General features: G+C 39.2%; 1 protein-coding gene across 1 annotated transcript in view; it reads right to left on the minus strand.

Moving 5' to 3' along the window:
* The window catches only part of ATP8A2 (ATPase phospholipid transporting 8A2), a gene marked incomplete at its 5' end in the record, with an annotated part of 553,717 nt that overhangs the window by 366,337 nt on the left and 165,637 nt on the right, over positions 1-21,743 (minus strand). The window contains 7 exons of the mRNA XM_081046135.1: positions 6,882-7,020; positions 8,726-8,865; positions 9,870-9,954; positions 11,812-11,881; positions 13,679-13,728; positions 16,498-16,580; positions 17,325-17,430. Coding sequence (XP_080902261.1) covers positions 6,882-7,020; positions 8,726-8,865; positions 9,870-9,954; positions 11,812-11,881; positions 13,679-13,728; positions 16,498-16,580; positions 17,325-17,430 — 673 coding nt within the window. The remainder of the gene's footprint in view (positions 1-6,881; positions 7,021-8,725; positions 8,866-9,869; positions 9,955-11,811; positions 11,882-13,678; positions 13,729-16,497; positions 16,581-17,324; positions 17,431-21,743) is intronic.

A 21,743-nucleotide genomic window follows, 5' to 3' on the forward strand; every position in this document is an offset into this window, starting at 1 on the left:
GAGAGAGCTGGCATCAGCATATGCTTTTTACCAATCCCCATCTCAATCTATCTCATTGAGGAAGGACAAGAAAAGAGTCCTCCCACCTAGAAAACTGGCCCTCACAACCAGTGTTCTCTCAGCACCTCAAGATAATGGATCTCTGATTACAGAAGCATGAAACAAGTCGTCAGCACACAGAATTTTAACCTTGGAACAAGTAGGTATGTGACAGCCTCAAAGAAGAAAGGGCCTTAACCAGTGCTGCTCCTAAAGCAAGGAGGAACCTGAAATATCCACCCCACAGATGCTACATTTAACTAGAAAAGAGGCGGGCATCGAACTAATGGACAAGTCACAGAACTATCGCATTTATGTGCTCAGTTCTTCTCAGCAGGTCCTCTCTTCATCTTAAAGAAATTCTACTAAAAGGCACACAATAGAATTCAAGACTGCGGGAGGAGCAACAAATATTTTTATTTGTTTACTTTGGAATGTACAAAGTATATCCTTCACTGATTTTCATTTGAGAGGAATATTTTGCAAATCACCTCAGAACACAGATTTTCAAGCACAATATTATGGCTTTGAATCTAAATGTTATTTTTTTAAGCAATACCATAAAGATATTGCCCAGGCTGTTAACAACAGTTATCTCAAGGGAATGAGGTTATTTCACTTGTTAAAACCACCACATATTATTTTTTAAATGAAAACAAACTGAATAATTTAAAATCACAATACCACATGGGCAAATATCTGTGAAACCTCTAAGACAAAACCAAAAAAGAAGGGAGGAAACATAAAACTATTCTCTGTGCATTTTCAAACTTGCTTAAGTCTGTACTTTAACAATAGTGATGAGTAAAAATGAGAATTTCCCAGAATGCCATTAAAATTTCTGCATGGTAGGACTAAAATAATTGAACTCTTTGTCTCCCATTAAAATTTTACAAATGTATTCCTCCTTCCTATAAATTCTTAGATTAGAACCAGAAGGGAGGCCTATATTTTATTTTCATTCACAAAAGGGGATATTGCAACTTTAATCACTTCCCTCTATGTTAGGCTTAGTCTTTCTTCATCCCCAGAGACTTCCAGCAACTTCATGCCATATAGACTGTTACAAATTTAGTATAACTGATGCAAAAGGATTTGCTGGTCGTTTTTGATTTAAACAACAGCTGCAGAAGCAAGTTGTAATTTTTAAGCCCTAGCTTGCTGCTTTATTTTATATTTTTCAAGTTAAGCAAAATGCCACTTGACAACTGAAGCTGCAAAAAGATATGTAAAAACTCTAAGTATTTTTCTAGCCATTGCAGAAAGAGGGCAATAAATAAAAACACTGACACATGAATTTAAACATACAAAACTAAAGATTTCTGAGAAGAAACAGGTTGGGCTTTTTTTCTTTTATTAATTTGGAAAATGCAGCAAGAATTTGATTAGAGAATGAACACACAACACTTGCACTAGACAGACCATGTAAGTTTAACACAGTTAATTGTGACTTATCTAATGTGGCAAATCAAATTATGTCAATCCAAGTTTAGTGAGCTTGATATCAAATGTTTTTGGATAAAATGAGATCAACTCTTGGAGAAGAGCCAGGTATGAAATGTCAATCCACACTTGTAAAGTGACATCTAGTTCTTTAACCTCACAGTCTAACAAGACGGCCATAAAATGACTGAGCCAAGAACCTCTGGGATTTCACTTTTTACTACAGCCGAAATTAATGACACATTACAAAGGTATTCAGTCTTTCAACTACCTGAGTATAATCAACATCCAATGAAATCAAAATAGTATGGAGTCTATGGTACTTAGAGCAGGATTTGATTTAAAGACAATACATTAAAAATTCACACTAGAAAATATGACTAAACCAAATCTTTCAGATCTTGGAGTCAGAGTCTCTTTTTCTGAAGTAAGCTCATATTGTCGAAGGTATCCACTTTTCTTTGGTGACTTTTTATGGAAGGGTTAGGAACAATTTAACCTTCCTAACCCTATATTCTAAGATCAGATTAATCAAGCTACCCATCATTGGGATTCCATATGCTTCTAAACCCTCAGGAAATGTGTTTCTTATTCTCAATATTTTCACTGAGAAACTGGCCAATCAGTATTTGAGTGTGAGTGTATGAAACACACTGCCAGACAGCAGGAATGATGAGAGATATGGTACCCTTACCCAACTCCAGAGGGAGTCAAAGAGGTTCAGTACTGGCTCTTTCATCATCCAGAGAACTCAGAAGCTGAGGGCTCGCCCACAGAGCCACACCTGGCACCTGAGCACCTGTCCCTCCAGATCCTCGGACCCTTCTCAGGAATGCTCCATCCCATGTAAGAACACACTCAGCCTTACCTCATGATTTTCGCCCCAAACTAGGCTATTCTGACCCATTCTGTGCTTGGGTCTTTTCTTTCTCTCTCTCTCTCTCTCTCTCTCTCTCTCTCTCTCTCTCTCTCTCTCTGTCTTTCCTCCCCTCCCCCCCTAAACAAACAAATTCTTGAAGGCTCAAGTTTTAAAGCCTATCTCATCTGTGAAATCTTCCCTGGTCTCTTTTGGGTCAGATATTTTTCCTTCTGGGAAGTGAAAATCCAGTATGGCGGCCACTTGCTCAGCTTTTCAGCACTGTCACACCGATGTGATCTACGCTAGGTTACTTGATATATCTGTGCTTCTGTTCTATTTTTGAAAGACGATAATGCCTGTCTCAAAGGGAATTAAATATAAAACTTACGTAAAGGACTTAGCACAGTATTTGGCACATTAGAGCTAACATTTACTGAGTAACTATTATTAACACTGGTCATGCTTAATATTTGTATTACACAATTAGAATCTTCTCATCTATTTTACTCTCTAAGTTGCCTCATAATTAACTCATCCCCCCATTAGGGAATGTAAGTTCCCCCAGCCGATAACAGAGCATCGGGCAACAATGCAAGCTGCAGGTAATCAAAGAAATAACACATCTGACTTTTCTGGGGAAAACAACATTAAGATTGTGAATGCTACCAAGTAATGTCCCAGATTTACCAGAGAATGGGAACTTGTCTTCCTTTTGATGGTCAAGACAGTCTACAGACAATAACAGAATGGGCAAACACCATATTTACTCACTTTAAAAAAATTAAACTGCTAAGACTATTGAAGTGCTTTAAAAGTATCACAGGATGGGGAGCAAAATGCAGAGGGAGAGGAGGCCAAATTCCAACTCAGACATGGATCACAGTGAAAGCTATTTCCAACTTGATGACTTTACAATGGAATAAACACTGGGATTTTGTTTTCACTGATCCTACATCCATTAGAAAGGAATTATAGATTCTGAAAACTTCACGTCTATTGTCTGACTATTTAATAGATGTTTTCTCCAGTGATAATAAGGAAATGACGACTACATGGTTCACAAAGGCTGCATCTGAGATTTCGCTTTAGATTGGCTGATGCCAAATGTTTAAGCTAAAAAAGAAAATTGCCAACTCCTTGAAGCATAGCTAGTTAGCGTAAGTGCGAGCACAGCACAGCAGGAGTTTGGCATCACGCCAGTTCTAAACTACCTAAGACCCACAGGCAAGATGACTGTCTGTCCACATCATACTCACTGGCTCATGAGAGACACAAATATCCTGGCCCTTAATTTGATGAAGTATATTTATTTTCAAGGCATGAACTAAAAGTTACACTTAAAAAATAAATTCTCAAACTAGGATTGATCGATACATCAAATGTTAAAGAGAGCCACCAACCCAAATACACCATACGTCTGTCACTTCTAAAGGTGAACTCTTACAATACATACAACTGAGGACATGTTGTCAATTAAAATTGTAAGAGTAGACAATCATAAGACATCCCAATTTCAGAGACGTTAAAAGATAAAAACAATGTGCACCTTAGAATAAATGAAACACAGTACCGTTCTCCCCCCTGGTCTGCTAACTCAGATTTCAGGGGGTAGATTTTGCGAAAGCTATGTGAATCTGTTTAAAATGAGCCCTGCTCCGGAAGTCCAGAGCCCTGAGATCTAGTACTAGGTTGGCCATTAAGTAGAGTGAAACCTTAGTATCTCTGAATTTCCCCTTGAGCTTAAGACTGTTCACACATACAGACTAAAGAGAGTTTCCAGAATATACTCCCAGCACAGAGCCTGGTGCTCAACAGACACTCTATTAATTTGTTCTCTTCAGAACTGTTAGACACTGGGTCTTCTCCCCAAATACCTATTTGGTACCTAAAACTCCTATAGAATGCACTGAAAGGTACTGACTATCGGTGAGTATGATGAGAGACAGATCAATAACGGTTCTTATTACTGAGGGCATAAGGACTATATAGCTAGAACACAGGCTTACAATCCATTCTGTATCTGGAACATGACCTCATGTGGCTTACAGCTGTCGCCTGGGCTTTGACACGAACAAATCTACTAAAATGTCTGGGTGGTTACACCTTCTGTATCACCTGTAGGCTCAACAGATATCCTAAATCAGAAGATGACATTTAATCCCTCAATGTCACCCAGGGCTACAAACTTGAGGTCTGAATGCAAAGTGGAAAAATAATTCAGACAGAGCTGTTTCAAAAGCACTTCAGCTCCCTAGCTGTTGAAAGCATACTTAGTAACACCAGAGATGCCTGAATTCTCCTGACACACTAGCACAAATGTGAGCAGAGACCAGCTCCAGGATAAATAAGCCTTTGGCAAATTCATCCACTTAGAAGTAGGAGGCATCTCTCCCAGTGAACTTGAGGAGCATTCACTAAAAACGATCAATTTTATCCTGTCTAATGGATGTGAGAGCTTCTAGAACCCAAACTACAAATGTCACTATGCGTTCTTTGGAAAAAAAAGCACAAAGTAAGACCTGGTCTTATTAGAATATAATATATAATAATATATAATATAATATAATATAATATAATATAATATACCTGGTCTTATTTTAATATCAGACCTGGTCTTATATAATATACATATTATATTAATTAATGGATCTCATATTAATTTTTACTCCAAAAGATGCATTAGAGCTGATGGTCCGGCTAGGTCTTATTTTCGGGGAAACACGGTATACTGTTATTTGTAAAAACTGGACAGGTGTCAATTATCTCATAAGGCTCAGAGATGCCTCACTGCACGCAGCTAAAACTTTCCTTTGGAAATAAGACCTCATTTGTGTTTTCTGAGTTGATTTTCAGCCCTTTGCTTTTACTTGTGTTTATGCTAAACTTGGTTAGATCCTGATAAGCTCAGGTATAACACATGGAACAAGCAGGAAAAGGGACAGGTGTCCTCCCGAGGTCATGGTCATCTGGCTAAGGCAGTGACAGATAGCAGACCCTTTCCAGCGAGCACACTCATGCTCGCTTCTCACAGCAAACACGAGAAAGCACTCGTGGAAGTTAAGTCTGGGGCTAGGGACACTGAAAGGCCATTAGTCCAGCAGGACTCAAGATCTAGAAAATTAAGAAAGCTTATCACTACGGTTCAATTTTAACTTGCTTTCATATTGCTCTAGAGGAGCAGAAAATATACTGCTAAATTTGAAGTATTTCAAGGCAGTAGCCAACGTTATAAACCCTATATGAACAAGAGCAAGAGAAGCCAGAAACCAATAGCAGGTGTTTTAGGCCAAATGTATAAGAGAAATAATACCCGAAGGGCCAATACATACATACCAGAGAGAGACATGATACCAAAAGCAAAGGTATTATCCTTCATTTATAAAAATGTTGCCAACATCACGAAGGCCTTGTAAGCTATAGGTTTTTATTTTTTAGTAGTACCGTAGTGATGGGTCTGCACAGAAACAACACCGCACTGTTCTCCAAAAACATGCATTTCAGAGACAACTAGCACCAATCAATGGACAAAGTCTATAACTGATGCTTCATGAATCACACGTCACTCTCTTGTGACTTTAGTTTCAGTTGGCTGGGAGTCCAAATTGCATTTGGTTAGCTATAGCCTTGATAAATGATTAAATGGCTTTTGCCTATGTTTAAAAAAAGATGAAATTCACCCCCGATGGTCCTATTATCTACAATTGAGAGCTGATTCAAAAGAGAAGGTTTCAGGAAATGGACACCTTTGGATTCAGTTGATAATATTCCAGGGCGTCTACTCTGAATAGGACAACAGTCACTTAAATTCAGATGTCTTCGTATGTTTCTTTCTGAAGTGAGCTATGACAAAGAGTCTATTTCCATAAATGCACTGAAAGTCATGTAGCCTCCATGTATTCATTTTATCACAAATGCACCAGGCCCTGTTACATCACAATGGTGACAAAAATCATTCAAACAATCAAAATTAGATTTTTTTTAAATTAGTAGTTTCAACTCCTTTTCAAAGTTACAACGTACGTCTTTAACACAAATGAAGTTATTGGGACTGAAAGACCCTTCCTTCAACTTTCACTTCTGTGAGGCAAGCTGAGGGGCTGCCAACCCAGATGGGGAAGGGAAAGATATAAGACTCTTAGAAAAACCTATGGAACGGTAAAATCCGGAACACAGTTATAATTTACAGAAATTAATTAAATATATATTTAAATTGATTTAAAACATGTTCTTAGTCTCTTAGACTAAAATTATATGCAGAAAGCATTAAGAAAATCAAAGTTGTCAACTCTTGAATTCTATATCCCACATATCAGGGCATTTAATACTTTTTAGGAAGATGTAGTTTAATGTTTATAGCAGGCAGATAATGCTCATAACAGCATCTTCATTTGATTTCAGTAAAATTTTCTTGGCCTTGGCACGAAGAGTTCCATAAAATATCATCTTCAATGCATGTGAGCAATCCTTAGGCACTTCTACAGGACACTTTAAAAAGACAATACAAAAACTAGCATCAGGGAATCATTTTAAAATGAATTACCTATATTAATTGCAGTTTCTTGTTTGTCTCCAGTCAACACCCATATTTTAATTTCTGCCTTCAACAGCGTTGCTATGGTTTCCGGGACACCGGCTTGAAGGCGATCTTCTATGGCTGTGGCTCCAAGTAACAGTAAATTCTAGATTGAAAAATATCTTCTGTTAAAGAGCGGTACACGCTGAAGAGCAGCCTTTATGACCAAGCTCTGACAAAAGCAAGGCAGTCAAAATGTTCTGAGACAATGATCTCACTTCCTCTACATGAAACCTTTGTTTGCAGATAATTAGTGACATCTAGTTGCAGTGGCATTTCAAAACTATTTGCAATGTTAGAACGTTTCCATACACACAGGCAACCCAATCCTCCTCATTTATTTCTTGGTACAAGGGCACGTTGGAATAGAATTCACCAGGCAGTAGGGCATGTGGACAAGTTATGCTGAGGATATTAAGAGTACATGAGCCCTCCCCTTCCACTCCACAGATGAGGGAAGATTACGTTAGCGTAACACATGAGAAAAACAAATTCAGTGGTGAGAAACTGACCGGTGAAACTGATCCAAAGGATGAGTAAAGCCGGCACCCCCGCCCCCAGCATCCACCACAGATATGCCTGGCACAGCACCTATGTAATCACTTTTGTTTTCTAGTTCTAAAAGTAATTTCCATATTCCTAGTAAAGCAGGGCAAATGAACACTTGAATTCAATTCTACTCCTACCCAAATGTCATTAAAACAATAAACAAGTGAATATAAATCTCAAAAACTGAGTATTAAAAAAAGCCACGGGGAAATAAACAATTAAACACACACATACACACACACACACACACACACACAAAAGAGACAGTAAAAAAGCAATCAAGTGATGACTTCAGAGTTATAAGAAATTGAAAACTGGATGAACCAATGATTGCTGACAGGAAACAGAAAAAGTTGAAATCCAGGGCCCAGATTTGAGGTGTTAGAAAAAGAAACAAGAGACCAAAATGGAGTTATTTTTGCTAAGCCACATCACCAAACCAAAACTTCATACGTAATTTAATTGCAGTTTCAGCCTCTCACAGGAATGGAATTTTAAACAAATAATCTGGAATTTTCTGATCAATACCAGTGAGGTAATCTGCCTGATAAGATCCCTGCCATCCCTTCCCCACAAAAGATGACCTGGACTACAATAATCCTTTCTTTTCTTTTGTTAATAACTCCCCTGCCACATCCTTCTGCCTATAAAAGTCCTCCATTTGTACAGCTCTTCAGAGCACCATTCTAGTTGCTAGATGGAATGTTGCTCCATTCATGAATCGTTCAATAAAGCCAATGAGATCTTCAAACTTACTTGGTTGAATTTTGTTCTTTAATAGAGGGAGTCTAATATATATAGAAAGCAACCTAATGTCTTGGGATAAACTGAAAAGAACAAAAACAAAAATCAAAGTTGGCAATATGGAGTAGCAATGGCAAAGTGTAAAAATTATTAGAATAACTAAGTGTGAAAGTTCTTAGTATGTACAATGTCCAATGAGCCTATGAACTCTGACTGCTCAGGTAACAACCGGCTGAGCTCATCTTGTTAAGCCTAATCTTAGGCAAACCCAGAAAGTCACTGATGCTGCTTTTGACCTGAAACTTATAAGATATCGTTAATGCTTAGCTGGGGTTGGCTAGACCTCAGATAGCCCATAAAACTGAGGGTTTCTTAAAGCAAAGCAAGACATGATTAAAAACTAATGGTTAGGACGCTTGTAAGAAAAGAGAACATCACTCTATAGCAAAAGGATTCCTGTTTAAAGACCGTTGGATGGAGGCTCAGCCCCTCCTGGGCGATAAGCCACATGCAGTTACCTTCTCGATGATCTCATAACATTCCTCCAACCGCTGAGCTCTGTCTTTCAATATGGTGCTGGCTTCCTGATAGACTTTGAGCCACTCTTCATAATCCCTCTCAGAGAGGTCAGCATAAGCCACACAGAGAGTTCTTAAGCCTGCAAAACAGCCAGTGCATCCCAGTGATGGCCCGGGTGTTGGTGGAAGCAGGATACCCTACGCCCCAGGTAGCATCATGTGGTTCCATGTTCTACCGGCGGGCTCAAAAAAGGTAGAGAATCCAAGGGCTTCTTAGGTCACCCTACTTCAACTTTTACAAAAGAGAACTTAAAAAGAACTCCCCTGTATTTTAACATAAACAACCTCTTCTGTAAATGTGGGAGTACGTGAGTAGCCATGAGTGAATTCCCACAGCAGAGAAGGACAGGAGCTGTGCATGAGGTGTACATATACATATGGGTATCAGCAAGGGGTGAGGCAGGAAGTAGGAGTCAAGACAGCAACAAAAGCCCAATGTGCTACCACGTGAAAGATGCAGGTTTTCAAGCATCCAGGTCTCTGTGTGTGTGTGTGTGTGTGTGTGTGTGTGCATGCATGCACACATGCATGTATGTGCACGCATGTAGGCACAGGAACACATGAAGAGAAAGCAGCCATCAGCATTTAAGCAAGGCTCCAGCTTTCACCATCCACTTGCTGGAAAACCTGACATCAGTGTTGTTTAAAGCCTTTCGGGGAACTCCTTTCCTGTTCCTCTGTGGGTTCAATGAATTATTTCCTGAAGTCATTAGCTTCCTCTGTGCCACTCACACTGGGTAAGCCACTGTCATAAGAATAACCAGAGAAAGAGTGACAGGAACATAACATGAGTTTTCCAAGAAAGGGAACCCTAACTACAAGCTGATTCTAATACGGTGAGTGGGCTGCCTTTTCTCTCTGTTAACAGAGTCGTATGTAGGGAACTGAGTGCTGACTTGACCACCCATCTTGTCACTGCCATAGGCACAGAATGTGAAGGATGGGGACAGGGGTTGGCATGAGAAAAGTATAAGCACAAACATACACGTCTATTCAGAATATGACTACTCACCCAAGCACCAGTCACAGACCCTTGAAACTACAACTTCAATGGTTAAAAATAACATTTCCACATTTCACTTACCTTCCGTGGCAAAATATTCCAGATGGCATAATGTTTCCTCCATATACTTTGAATCTTTTGAAAGTCTCTCAAAAATGACATTATCCTATAAAATAGGGAAACACTGTGACTGGCAAACCCTTAAGTAAACCTTCCGGTCAGTATTCTAAACACAGCTTTGTTTTAATGGTGTTTATTTTATGTGCATGAGAATACTTGAGTGGGCAAGTCGAAATGTAGCTCTTGGCTGGATTCAGTCATGAGCTTTGGAAAACACATCGGGTATGGACGTGTCAAAATAAAAACATGTTGGAGAGAACCATAGGTGTCAGGAGAATAATCAGGAAACCCAACAGTGCTACATTCACCCAGATTTGCAAAACTCAGACCAACGTTTGTAATACCCTTTTGCAGAAGTGGGAAGGGTAAAACACACATCCTAAATTGCTCAAGCACAGTTGTGCTTCCTGATACAGCTAAAGCTCCTAAGAAGAGAGAGCACAATCCACCAGGCACTGAACCAAGTCCATCACCCTGTGGCTGACAGGCAGGCCTGGGGAACTGGAAGCCACAGACAAGCCTCCAAATATATATAATGGGTACAGTTCTAGGACACTAAATTTTTTTTTAAGAAATCTAGTTTGGTTTGGGGGGAGCATGCTGAAGAGAATTAAATCCTATAATCAAATCCACCATTGAAGCATTTCCACAGTTACATAGCCTTCCTCTGTGCCACCCACATCGCCCCCTGTTGTACTTGCTGTGGTACTTACAATACAATGGCAAATAGAAAACACATAAAAAGTTAATCTATGTATATCGTGAGATAACATACTCTAAGTGACCTTGATTTCAGTTGTCACTGTAACCATAGAATTCTCTAATGGGTCCAGATAGAATGACTTTAGAATTCACATGCATTACTCATTTTTAAGAAGCTCTAATCACAGTATACTCAATTAAGACCATGCTTCTTCCCACAATGGCTAAAGATTAGTAAGATTTTCAACCAATCATTGATCCCAGTATAATAGCTTCACCTTCTTGACACAGTCTCATAAAACGAGCTTAATAATTCTCTTCCTCAATATGTAAGACCATAATTTAACAGGTTTTGCAAGTTAGGTTTATAAGCAATAACATCTTTCCTCAAAGATAATACATTTAGATTTGATTACTGGGAGGCAGACAGGACAAAAGCCTGACCTAGGTAACTGACCAAAGTGGGCAGTAAAAATGTGGCCACAAATGGACCTCATACCTACTGCACTGCCCTCTGTGATGAGTAAAAATATTAATCATAAAAATTGAGAAGAGTAACTGCTTTAAATATAGAGATATCTATATCTCCAACTCTCAGAGTACTTAAAAGAAGATTATCACAGGTCAATACAAATTACTTAATCTTCCCAAAATCACCACCAAGGGCGGTAAAACTGGAATCAAAATTCATATTCTAGGATTTTCCATGGCACAGCAAATTACTGTTTCTGAAACCAATTGTTGACTAAAAGCAAGCTTTCCACTGGCCATCTTTGTCATCTTAGCTTGGACCACCATCATCTTCAGTGGGTTCTTACTACCATATTTCCCAGAAAATAAGACCTAGCTGAACAAATAGCTCTATTGCGTCTTTTGAAGCAAAAATTAATATAAGACACGGTATTATGTTATATTATATTATTATATTATATTTATTATATATATTATATGATATTATAATATAATTTTATTATATTTTACTATAAGACCGGGTCTTATACTAATTTCTGTTCCAAAAGACTCATTAGAGGGAATTATCCAGCTAGGTCTTATTTTCAGGGAAACACAGTACTAAGACAACTTGATGGCCCACCTGAAAGCACGCTACAACCTTGGGCAAACTACCAGGGAATGACAAGGGTGACAGTTAGGAAAAGCAGCAGATGGACAAAGCTTTGCAGGTTACTTGGCCAGTACTTACAGCCCCTTTACAATAGAGTCGGAGTTGTCCTGAAGGCGTTCGAACAATTACAGACATTCTTTTTCTGTCACTGTAAGAGCAAAAAGTAAGGAGAAAAGTTTTAATTGTCTGTTTTATAGGACCCATGTTCTATAATTAAACACCAAACAAATCAAAAGGTAGTCTTGCAGTCCCAAAAATGACCAAGCTCCATTTTTCCCTACCTTTTTCCTCAAAGTTGGACCTCAATTGTCTATCTCCTACTCTTTTTATTTACATATAATGGACATAAATCTATTCCTTTCCCTGCCATAGAAACTCACTCTTTTAGCTATTTATGTTAGAAGAGACAGAAACAGACAATCTAAGTTACCTAACTCACTACTGATAAGACTCTGTACAAGTGTTGATCTTTTTTTAAAAAATGTATTTTTCTATGTTCCTAAGACTAGGGGACATTATCTGTCCAGCTGTGTGTAAGTTCCCACATCCTAACCCACAGCACTCTCTCTGACCTGGATTTGAATTCTCTCTCAGCTAACTTGTTGCCGGGGGCTCTCAGCAAATTTATTCACCCTGCCTTTCATCTTCTGTGTAAAGCAGGGTTGACACCAGCTACCCAAAGAAGTGATTAAGTGGCATCTGGAAAAAGATGATTCAGCTAAAATGAAATAATATCACAACGATAACCACAAATGATTTTTTGGTCCGTCTTATTCTCCCTTAAGTTTTTTTTTAAATACATCATGTCTACTCCATATTCACCTGTTTTTATCTAACTCCCTTTTCTCGTCTTCATCCCTCTAATAACTGCTGGTCCCATTTAATGCAGCCACACAGCAGCACAGTTTCCAGGACAACAAAAGATGGGGCACAAAATGTCTGGAGAGAGGTCTAGTTTGTCTCTCACCTCCACACACAGGGATGCTAGCTCCTGCTCCCTACATGAACTACCACCGCCATCAACCATCGCTCTCTCCCATTGAATTCTCAACCCCAAGGGCTCCTGACCCACAAAGTTCAAGTCTGCGGTCCTAAAACTAAAGATTAGGGCTGGAAAGCATTTCCTACACGAAGGTTAAAAAAAAATATATCCTTTTCACATAGCTTATACAGCAGACAGAGCAAACAATTTGTGAATCATTTAACAAGGGTTATTGAAAACCCACCTAATTTTCATAATAGGAAAATATGCTTTTGAGATTGCAACAGAACCTTGCTCTAGAATGGCCAGTTCAACGTTGAGGAGGAGGACAAACACAAAACGTCAAGATTTTTTTTTTTTTGACAAACTATAAGTGGTCTAGGGAAACAAATAATCCAACAATTATTCCCAGGCCTTAAATTAAATAAACTTCAGTTGGAAAGACTGAATCCAAATAGGCGCAGGAGAACTGCCCTTCTGGGACCAGGCCTCTAATGGATGCATTGATCTTATCTATCCTCATTTGTCAGTTTCCCAGGCCCCGCGTGGGAGGGCTCAGAGGGACCTGGGAAAACCAACGGAAATAATGCCCTCATCACATACTCCAAACTATGCAGACGTGTCTGTGGCTCCTGATGCAAGAACACTAGGTTCTGGAAATCTAAAGAAAAAGCGGGACATAGAAGCATAACATTTCATTTGGGAAAAATAAAATTTGCCTATTTTATTTTCTTTAATGAAAGTCACAAATTCCAGTGAGAAGAATATATTTACTATATTTAATAAAGCACTATATTTAATCCTACCATCATGCAAACACTCTGATGAAGTTGTTAAATATAGTAATACATATTTTTTGTTATATATATATATATATAATGTTGTTATATAAATAGCTGTTAAGTACATATATATGTATATATTTTTCAAAGTTTTTTTAAAGTGCATGAAAGAGAAACATACCTAGAAAATTCCAGGACATTAAGGATTCCAAATGTCTGTTCCTGTCCCATCTAAAGAAACAAAAACAATGCAAAGTATTAAAATCTCAAAGCAACTGTCTCCCCAATCATAAACTTCTTTATACACACACTTCTCCCCGTTTTTCTGCATCGCCCTACCCCATCTTTCTCTTTCCTCTAACCCCCTGCAAATACCTTTTCAACTTACAGTTTTCCTACAAGTCATTCTGGTGGGGTCATAGCTCCCCCTTCTGGTAGAAGCTTCTCATTTTCCTCCAGTTAGTTTGGCTGTCATAATAGCTGGCTGACATAGCTACTTCCAAGACATGAAAGTAAAAGGCACAAGCTACACAGATCCATTTGCAACCTTGGGGCCAGTTATCCTTCCAAATTCATAATTTTACACATTTTACAGAAGTATATACATACACCGTAACGTTCCCAGGGCAACACCTTGTAATACAACACATCAATTTTCTTCAGCAAAATGTATGGCTATTCAACTAAATGAGATTCACAAAGACCATAAATAATAACCTCATGTCAGTTCTGGCTAAGTTTAGCTGCCAAACACCTATGCCCTAAATTTAGCAAAAAACTTGAAATTCAAAGCCTCTCGGATTTTGGATTTAAAAATAAGAGATTATAAATCTGCACCAGATTTTAGGACAATTAATCAAACATCCATTTCTTCGAGTTCTTCAAAGTTGGAACCTCAATACTCTCAACTTTTTCCTAGAATATTTCATATTATGGTGTGTGCCATTTTCAAATTTGTAAATCAAATCCAGTCTCTATTTCTCCAGCACATGACAGTGAAAAGAATGTGGACTTTGGAGTTCAACAGATATGAGTTCAAAGTCAGTTTCAGCCACTGAGTGTGACTTTCTTATGAATGGTGATAGCACCTGTCCCCTAGGTTTGAGAGAATAAATGAAATTGCATGCAAATTACTGCATGCATGACTGACACACAGTAGTATTGAATATCATTATTGTCCCCTCCACAACTCCCCACCCCTTCTCTTCTCATCCTAAAACATCACTAACGATCCATTTAATCTAGCCTTCATTCCCTCTCTTTCTGCAATCACCCATTCCCTTTCTCCTCAGCCTGTCCCAACTTTGTCAGATCCCATGCCCACTATTAGTCCCCCTCCTCGGCACGAGGGCTGTGACCACCAAGAGCCAACCCTTATTTGCACCACAGTTATATGAGAGGCTCCCACGGGCAGCCCACGGACTTGGCGGTGAAGATTCTCAGTAAGGCCACGTCATGTAAGTCGCTGGTAACCAACTCTAGAACTTGTGGCTTGATGCTACCTTGGTATTGATGGTTGAATAGCATTTTTAAACTTCCTATTATTTATGAATCATAACTAATCAGGTAGTCCTTTTGACTCCCAGGAACATGGCCTTAATAGTTTAAAAAAATGATCAAGGGCTCCCAGTCCACTTTTCACCAGCATCTAACACTGTGACAACAATGTCAGCTGACTCTGTAGCTTCCCCATATGTAGCTGGCATTGTGAGCAGAGCACCAACAGCTGCTGTCTCCTTGCCTCTCCCACCAGCAACATGCCCTCCAAACCCGCTGCTGCTATGCAGACAAACACAGCAGCACCAGACAACTGAAAAACCCTGTGTGAAGGTTAAAATAAAAGTCTCCTCAAACTGAAAAAGACGACTGCATTTACGAGTATGAAAAGCTTCTGTGAAGGAAACTCTACCTTTGGTCAGGACTTTTTTCCACTTTTACTGAATGCACACTTCCCTGAGCTAAATTCCCTCTGTTGATTGACATAAAGAAAAAATAAATATGAGCTCATCTCTGTACTCCATAAGAAAAGAAACAGAAAATGCCAAGAAATGGACAGTTTGGATAAGGTGTAATATTTGATTTTGCATGTAAGTAAAGAAAAAACAGACTACTACCAAGTCAGGAAATATATCAAGTTATTATATAAGTTAGAAGTTAACTGAAAATACATTAAAGAGGTATAGGGATTTAAGGATGCATAAAGCCAAAAACTGTGATTATCTATGAGTCCTCCCAAAGTTGACGGGTGCAGAACAGGCAGAGGAGAGAGAAGGCAGTGACTACCTCCAGGCCCTCATCAAACCAGACTGCAGAAAAATGCAGGCCCTCTAATAAATCATCATGAAAAACACCAATGCCTTGCCAGTGCTAACCATCAATTTCCACCACTGCCCATCTCAATGGTCCCTATTTGATCTTATTCTTGATTTGAATTTGTTCCTATCACCAAATTTTCCCCTCGGGCTTCTTGAGAGAGAAACTAAAAAAAATAAAATAAAATAAAAAAATCATTAAACAAATAAACCCCTTGACTCTGGGGAAAAGAAAAACTCATGTATATAAAAAAGATCCTAAGTGCTCCTTTGTCTCCCAGGCAAAGAGACTGAAGCCAAGGGACCAGAGGTCTCGTTGTGTTAGAACAGCTGGGCCCCAAGGCAGAGCTGCAGACCCTGCCCTCAAAGCAGGTGGGCCCTGCAGCTATGTTCCCAGCTATCACTGAACAAAGAAGAGGCCTGCTAAATTCTTTGCTACACATATTCCATATCCCTGTACTGACCTGTGAGGAAGCAGCCTACGACACAAAAACTACTGCAATGCAAAAATAACGTGAATAAGCTAATAGAATCACATAACATTCTGTTTTTCAACAGGTCTAATTTCTCACAGAAAAAAAAATACATTTAGCTACCATATTGACAACAGACATGCTATTTCAAATACGTAGCCTTCAAAAAAGTCGGTGCTCTACAAGATGGAGAGCTGCCCAGGCACATCACTCACGGCTTCTATGATAACCGAGTACGGCGTCCTGGCTGTGAACACGAAACCCAGCTTTCTCGCTCCTTTCACCAAAGCAGCTTCATCTGTCAATCAAGAGTTGACAAAACATTGACTAACCACTGGTAATGACAGAATTCTGCTTAGCAAGTATTATTTTTCAACTTAACAGGATCCACACCAGCTAAAGAGGCCTGGCCTCATGTGCTGGGTATAGAAGGCACTCGATTCACTCTTCCTACCACTGGGGTCCTGAGAGAAGCATGTCTGGTAGAGGGGAGGGCACGGACCTAAAACTAATTCATGGGGACAAGAGTGGTTACATGCCTCCTATTCTTGGTTGGGGTCAAGTTCTCTAATGAACTTCAGTGATGTTCACATGACTTTCTGACTAAAACCCTCCTCTGAGCCAAGCTGCTTTATCCTGTACTGTGGGGTTCCCAGAGCACCAGGAATGGGTAAAGAGCTGGCAAGGCAGAACACAGCTTCCCCAGCAGTTGGAGAATCCATGAGGGGTGGGCAGTGAACATGGAAGCCAACGCCACTCTCCCTTGACAGCTCTGTCCAGTGTACTGACTTCTGCTAGGAAATGCGAGATGGCTCAGGGCCTCCTGCGGTGGTCCAAGTATTACTACAGAGTCAGGAGGAGCCAGCACCAGCTTTCTGCGGTTTGCACACTTACAGCCACAGAATGTCAACTGTGTGAGGCCAGAGGCAGACAGTGGGGATTTTGTGGGGCAGGCTGTACCACCACATCTCCCCCAAGTAACTGCAAACACCCAAGTCTCCAGAGAAGGGGCCAGCAGGGCCCATCGGCCGAGAGGTCTCACCTGGGGAGGAGGCCTGGTAGATGATGTTGTCGCCATCCTTCTCGGGAACAACGGTGTGGCATACGGCCAGGAGGGTGAGGAACTCCTGGATGCAAGGGGCTGTGGGCTGGAAACAGCACCCCGAGTTAACCCATCGGGTAAAACACCACTGACACACATCAGAGTTAGAGTCAAGTCATCTGCCTAAAACCCCGTGATGGAGGTGAGGTCCAAAGCATGGACTCCACAGGTCCCCTGTGACCTGGCACCTGCTCACCATCTAGCCAGTTCCATCTCCTACCATTATCCTCTTGGCCTCTCGACGAGCCATTCAGGCCTGCAGTTCTTCAAACAAGGCTCATCCTTTCCAACTGTTCCATCATTGCCCCCTCCCGCTTCAGCCAGTTCTTTATTTACTCATTTTTCCGACTTCTGTTGAACAGTCTGTTGAGAAGGCTGTTATCACCCATTTGGGAACAGTGCTCTTGACCTGCGAGCCCATGTAGAGTCAGCAGAGAACAAAGAGGAAGCGGGTACCCCCTTCTAGGACTCCGCCAGCACCCTGCCTCACGCATGCATTCCTTACACTTCAAATACCCCTGCCGCCCCCATGCTTCCTCCCCGCTCTGGAAGGCCCAGGAGGGTGAGCAGGTCGTGTGCCTTCCTCACAAATGTACACCCAAGCCAAGCAAACCGAAGGCACTCAAACCCATGTTGAACCACTGTGACGAGCACTGACTCCCCCACACGGGTCCCTGGTCCTTCTGGCCATCACACTGGCACAGGTCTACATTGCGCCTGCTCTCTAACTCACCTGTACGGCACTGCCGCCCTCACCTATTACCTTTTTAAAAAATTATAACAGAATTGTCCTGGGTATGTATTTAATACATCTCTTCATCCTCTCCACCCCGCCTCACAAAATCCTTACATTTTTTGCATTGGGATTAGACTATATTAATAATTAGTGGGGAAATGAAATGTTAATACGGACCCATCTAAGAATATAGTATGTATTTCTATGTATCAAAGACTTCTAAATTTAACTCCTGGCATGTTTTATTCATTCATTTTTAATATTAATAATTAATTTTTATTCGTTCGAAAAATATCTGTATGCCTCCTATTCATGAGACACTGTACCAGGCATTTTGTCTGTTGCTTTTTATATTTTGAATATAATCTTATTTCCATTACATTTTACTGGAGTTTATTGTCAATATATAAGTAAACACATTGAATTTTATAAATTAATCTAATATCCAGTTACAACTGACCCCTTACTAGCTCTCTGAGGTGCAGGTTACTCTCCTAGGTTTTCAAAGCAGACAATTACATCATCCACAAATGATTCCTTTTCTCTTTTCCTTTCCAATATATATACTTGTTTAGTTCTCACCTAGCTGCATGGTCTACTACTTTTAGAATGATGTCAAAGAGGGGTTACACCATGCTTCTTTGTCCTGAGGTTATTTTAAAGCCACTAGCGTTAATGTTTCACTTTTAAATAGGCAGCTGACTATAAATTTGAGATGGATTTGTATTTTCACATTCAGGAAACAACTCCTCTGTGTTTGGTTTTCTTATGGAGTTAGTTTCTTTTCTGTCTTTCTTCTTTTTTTCTTTTTTTTTTGTTTTTCGTTTGGTCACAAATGAATAGTGACTAGTATTTTAACCATTTTTAGTTTCTCCTCTGACCTGTTAATGTGACAAGAGCAATTGCATGGAAGCAGATCACACCTGTTCAGATGGCTACTTCTCATCAGCCTTCAGGAAAAGAAAATGTATATTAAATTATAGTTCAATGAAACTGAATAAATTAGATTAGAGAATTTACAAATTCCCCAAGGCCTACCCCACAGAAATGGTTAAGAAATTTTATCCAAAAGCATTTTAATTTGAGAATTGAGCTTCAATTCAAGAGTGCCTCGTGCATCTGACAAGTAGTGAGTCCTGCATATCACCTTGTCCCACAACAGAACTACGTGAAAGAGGGGCTTTGAATTTATGGCAATTAAATATACTTAATACTGAAATATCCTCTGAGAGTTGTAAAGAAGAGTTGCACACACAATCATATTAAGTTTCCATCTTGAGTGGTAGGCCAGACAAAATTCTTGAAGATCAAAAAATAAAGCAAAGTAAGTCAGACAGAAAAAGTCGAGAATCATATGATTTCACTGATATATGGGATATAAAAAATTGAAATTAACTAAGGAACAAGACAAATAAACAAAGAAACAAAAACTTACAGACATAGACAATAGTTTAGTGATTACCGGGGGGGAAAGGAGAGGTGGATGGTAGGTGAGGGTAAACGGGGTCAAATATATGGTGATGGAAGGAGAACTGACTCTGGGTGGTGAACACACAATGTGATATATAGATGATGTATTACAGAATTGTAAACCTGAAATCTGTAAATTTACTAACCATTGTCACCCCAATAAACTTTAATTTAAAAAAATAAAGATAAAAAAATATCCCTAAGACAAAATTAATCTACCTTTGGTTCTCTGCTTAACCTGACATTCTACAATCAATTAGGGAAAGGAGACAAATTTAATTTGAAGCCTATGGATAAAATGTTTGTAATATATTTAAACAAGTGCTCCATGTTTGAAAATAAACTTCTTTCTGTTAACTTCCAAGAAGAAAAGCATTTTATAACTTCAAAGAACTGATTGATTATTGGAGAATGTATATAAGCGTGTGACTGTGTGTGTGTGTGTGTGTGTGCCTTTCTTTTTAGAAGATAAAAGAAATTATGCAAAAATATACACATAATATTTATCATTTTAGCCATCTGTAAGTATAAAATTCAGTGGCATTATATATATTCACAATGCTGTGTGCCCATCACCACCATCTATACCCAAAACTTTTTCATCTTCTCAAGAAACACTGTACTCATCAAACAGTAACTCCACATTCTCTCTTCTCCCAACCCCTAGAACCTCTATTACTCTCTGTCTCTATTCTAGGTACCTCATATAAGCATAATCATACAATATTTGTCCTTCATTTAACAGATTTTAATCTGCAAGCAATGCTTTATATAGCTAGAAATGAACATTTTCAATATATTTGATATATATGTAAAAATAGCAGAAAACATACATGTCTAAAATTGTCTTGCATTCCAATTTTCAGCTATAAAATATATAAATAATATACCTATACAAATAATTTCTTCTTAAAGTTTCAAGCTCAAAAGTCCCAAGCATAATGATTCAAAAGAAAGTTATGTGTTCTTCTGTGGCAAATCAGGAAATTATCCCACAAATAGGAAATCACTAGTTAGCAATGTAGTTATTGGGCCACATGAATTGTTCCTTGAAACTTTCCATAGTTGATTCTCTAAGAGGCAAATTCCATGTTGGCTATCGGCCAACACAAAGCTTAAAACAGTCCTGAAAGATCCAGAAAATCAAAAACGATGACCCAGTAAAAATGGAAATTCTGCAGCAGACAGAGGTACTCCCTTGGGAAGGAAGTAAGGGTTTTCTTAGTTCAAATGCTTTAATTTTAGTCAATGGCCCCAAGACAATTTGGATAAGAATGTGGGCTATCATAGGCGAAAACCCTAAAATGCTTCTTCTCTATCCTCAACCTATTTTGGCAAAATAACCAAGTAATCTAATTGGCTCTGTATTTAAAATGTTTAAAAACATCCATTGGATATACAGAGGGTGCAAAAACAATGTATACACATTTTAAGAAAGGAAAAAACTGTGTTCAAATTGTAATATATTTGTTATCAATATATACCGATAACAAAAGAGGAATGCAGTTATGTGTATACATTTTGGGGGCACCCCCGGTATTTAATCCAATCCCACATCCTCCCAAAGAAGAAAAATATTGGAGCCTATAGTCTATTTATAGTAGAGCTAAATGCTAGACATCGAAGGGCTTACTTAACGCGGTAGCCAAGATGAAGAAAGCTTCAAGGATTCAGGAGAGCTTCTAAAAAAAATGTTCAACATAGGCAAATAGGCTTTTACTAAGAAGTAGAAAATAAATTCCCCAATCCCTGGCCTCATTAAGCATTTAATGAACTGTGAGTATCCAGATTACTAAAATATCCTTAAAAGTCTCCAAGTTTTCATGGATGCTTATGATAATCTCCCTAAGTCAGGGCTTCCTTTTCAGAAGGCCTGCATCTGCCCCTACTTTCACTGCCCTTCACACTAGAAAAGGAAATTGGGCTCAGGAGGGTCAAAGGGGAGGAGGAAAGTAAAGAAAGAAAAAACAGTTCACTAACTTCTCTAAGAGTGGAGTTTCTTCCTAAAATGCATGCCATTGACCCCGGGAAATGCTCATTCGAGGATCCTTACCTATACTCAGTCTCTACTCGGATGTCATGAGAGGAAAGGCTCAAGAGCAAGTGATCAATGATCAAAAGCCTCTCAGAAACCCAGCCCACACAAAAGTGGG

Source organism: Rhinolophus hipposideros (genome assembly GCF_964194185.1).
Source record: "Rhinolophus hipposideros genome assembly, chromosome: 4".
Lineage (NCBI taxonomy): Eukaryota > Metazoa > Chordata > Mammalia > Chiroptera > Rhinolophidae > Rhinolophus > Rhinolophus hipposideros.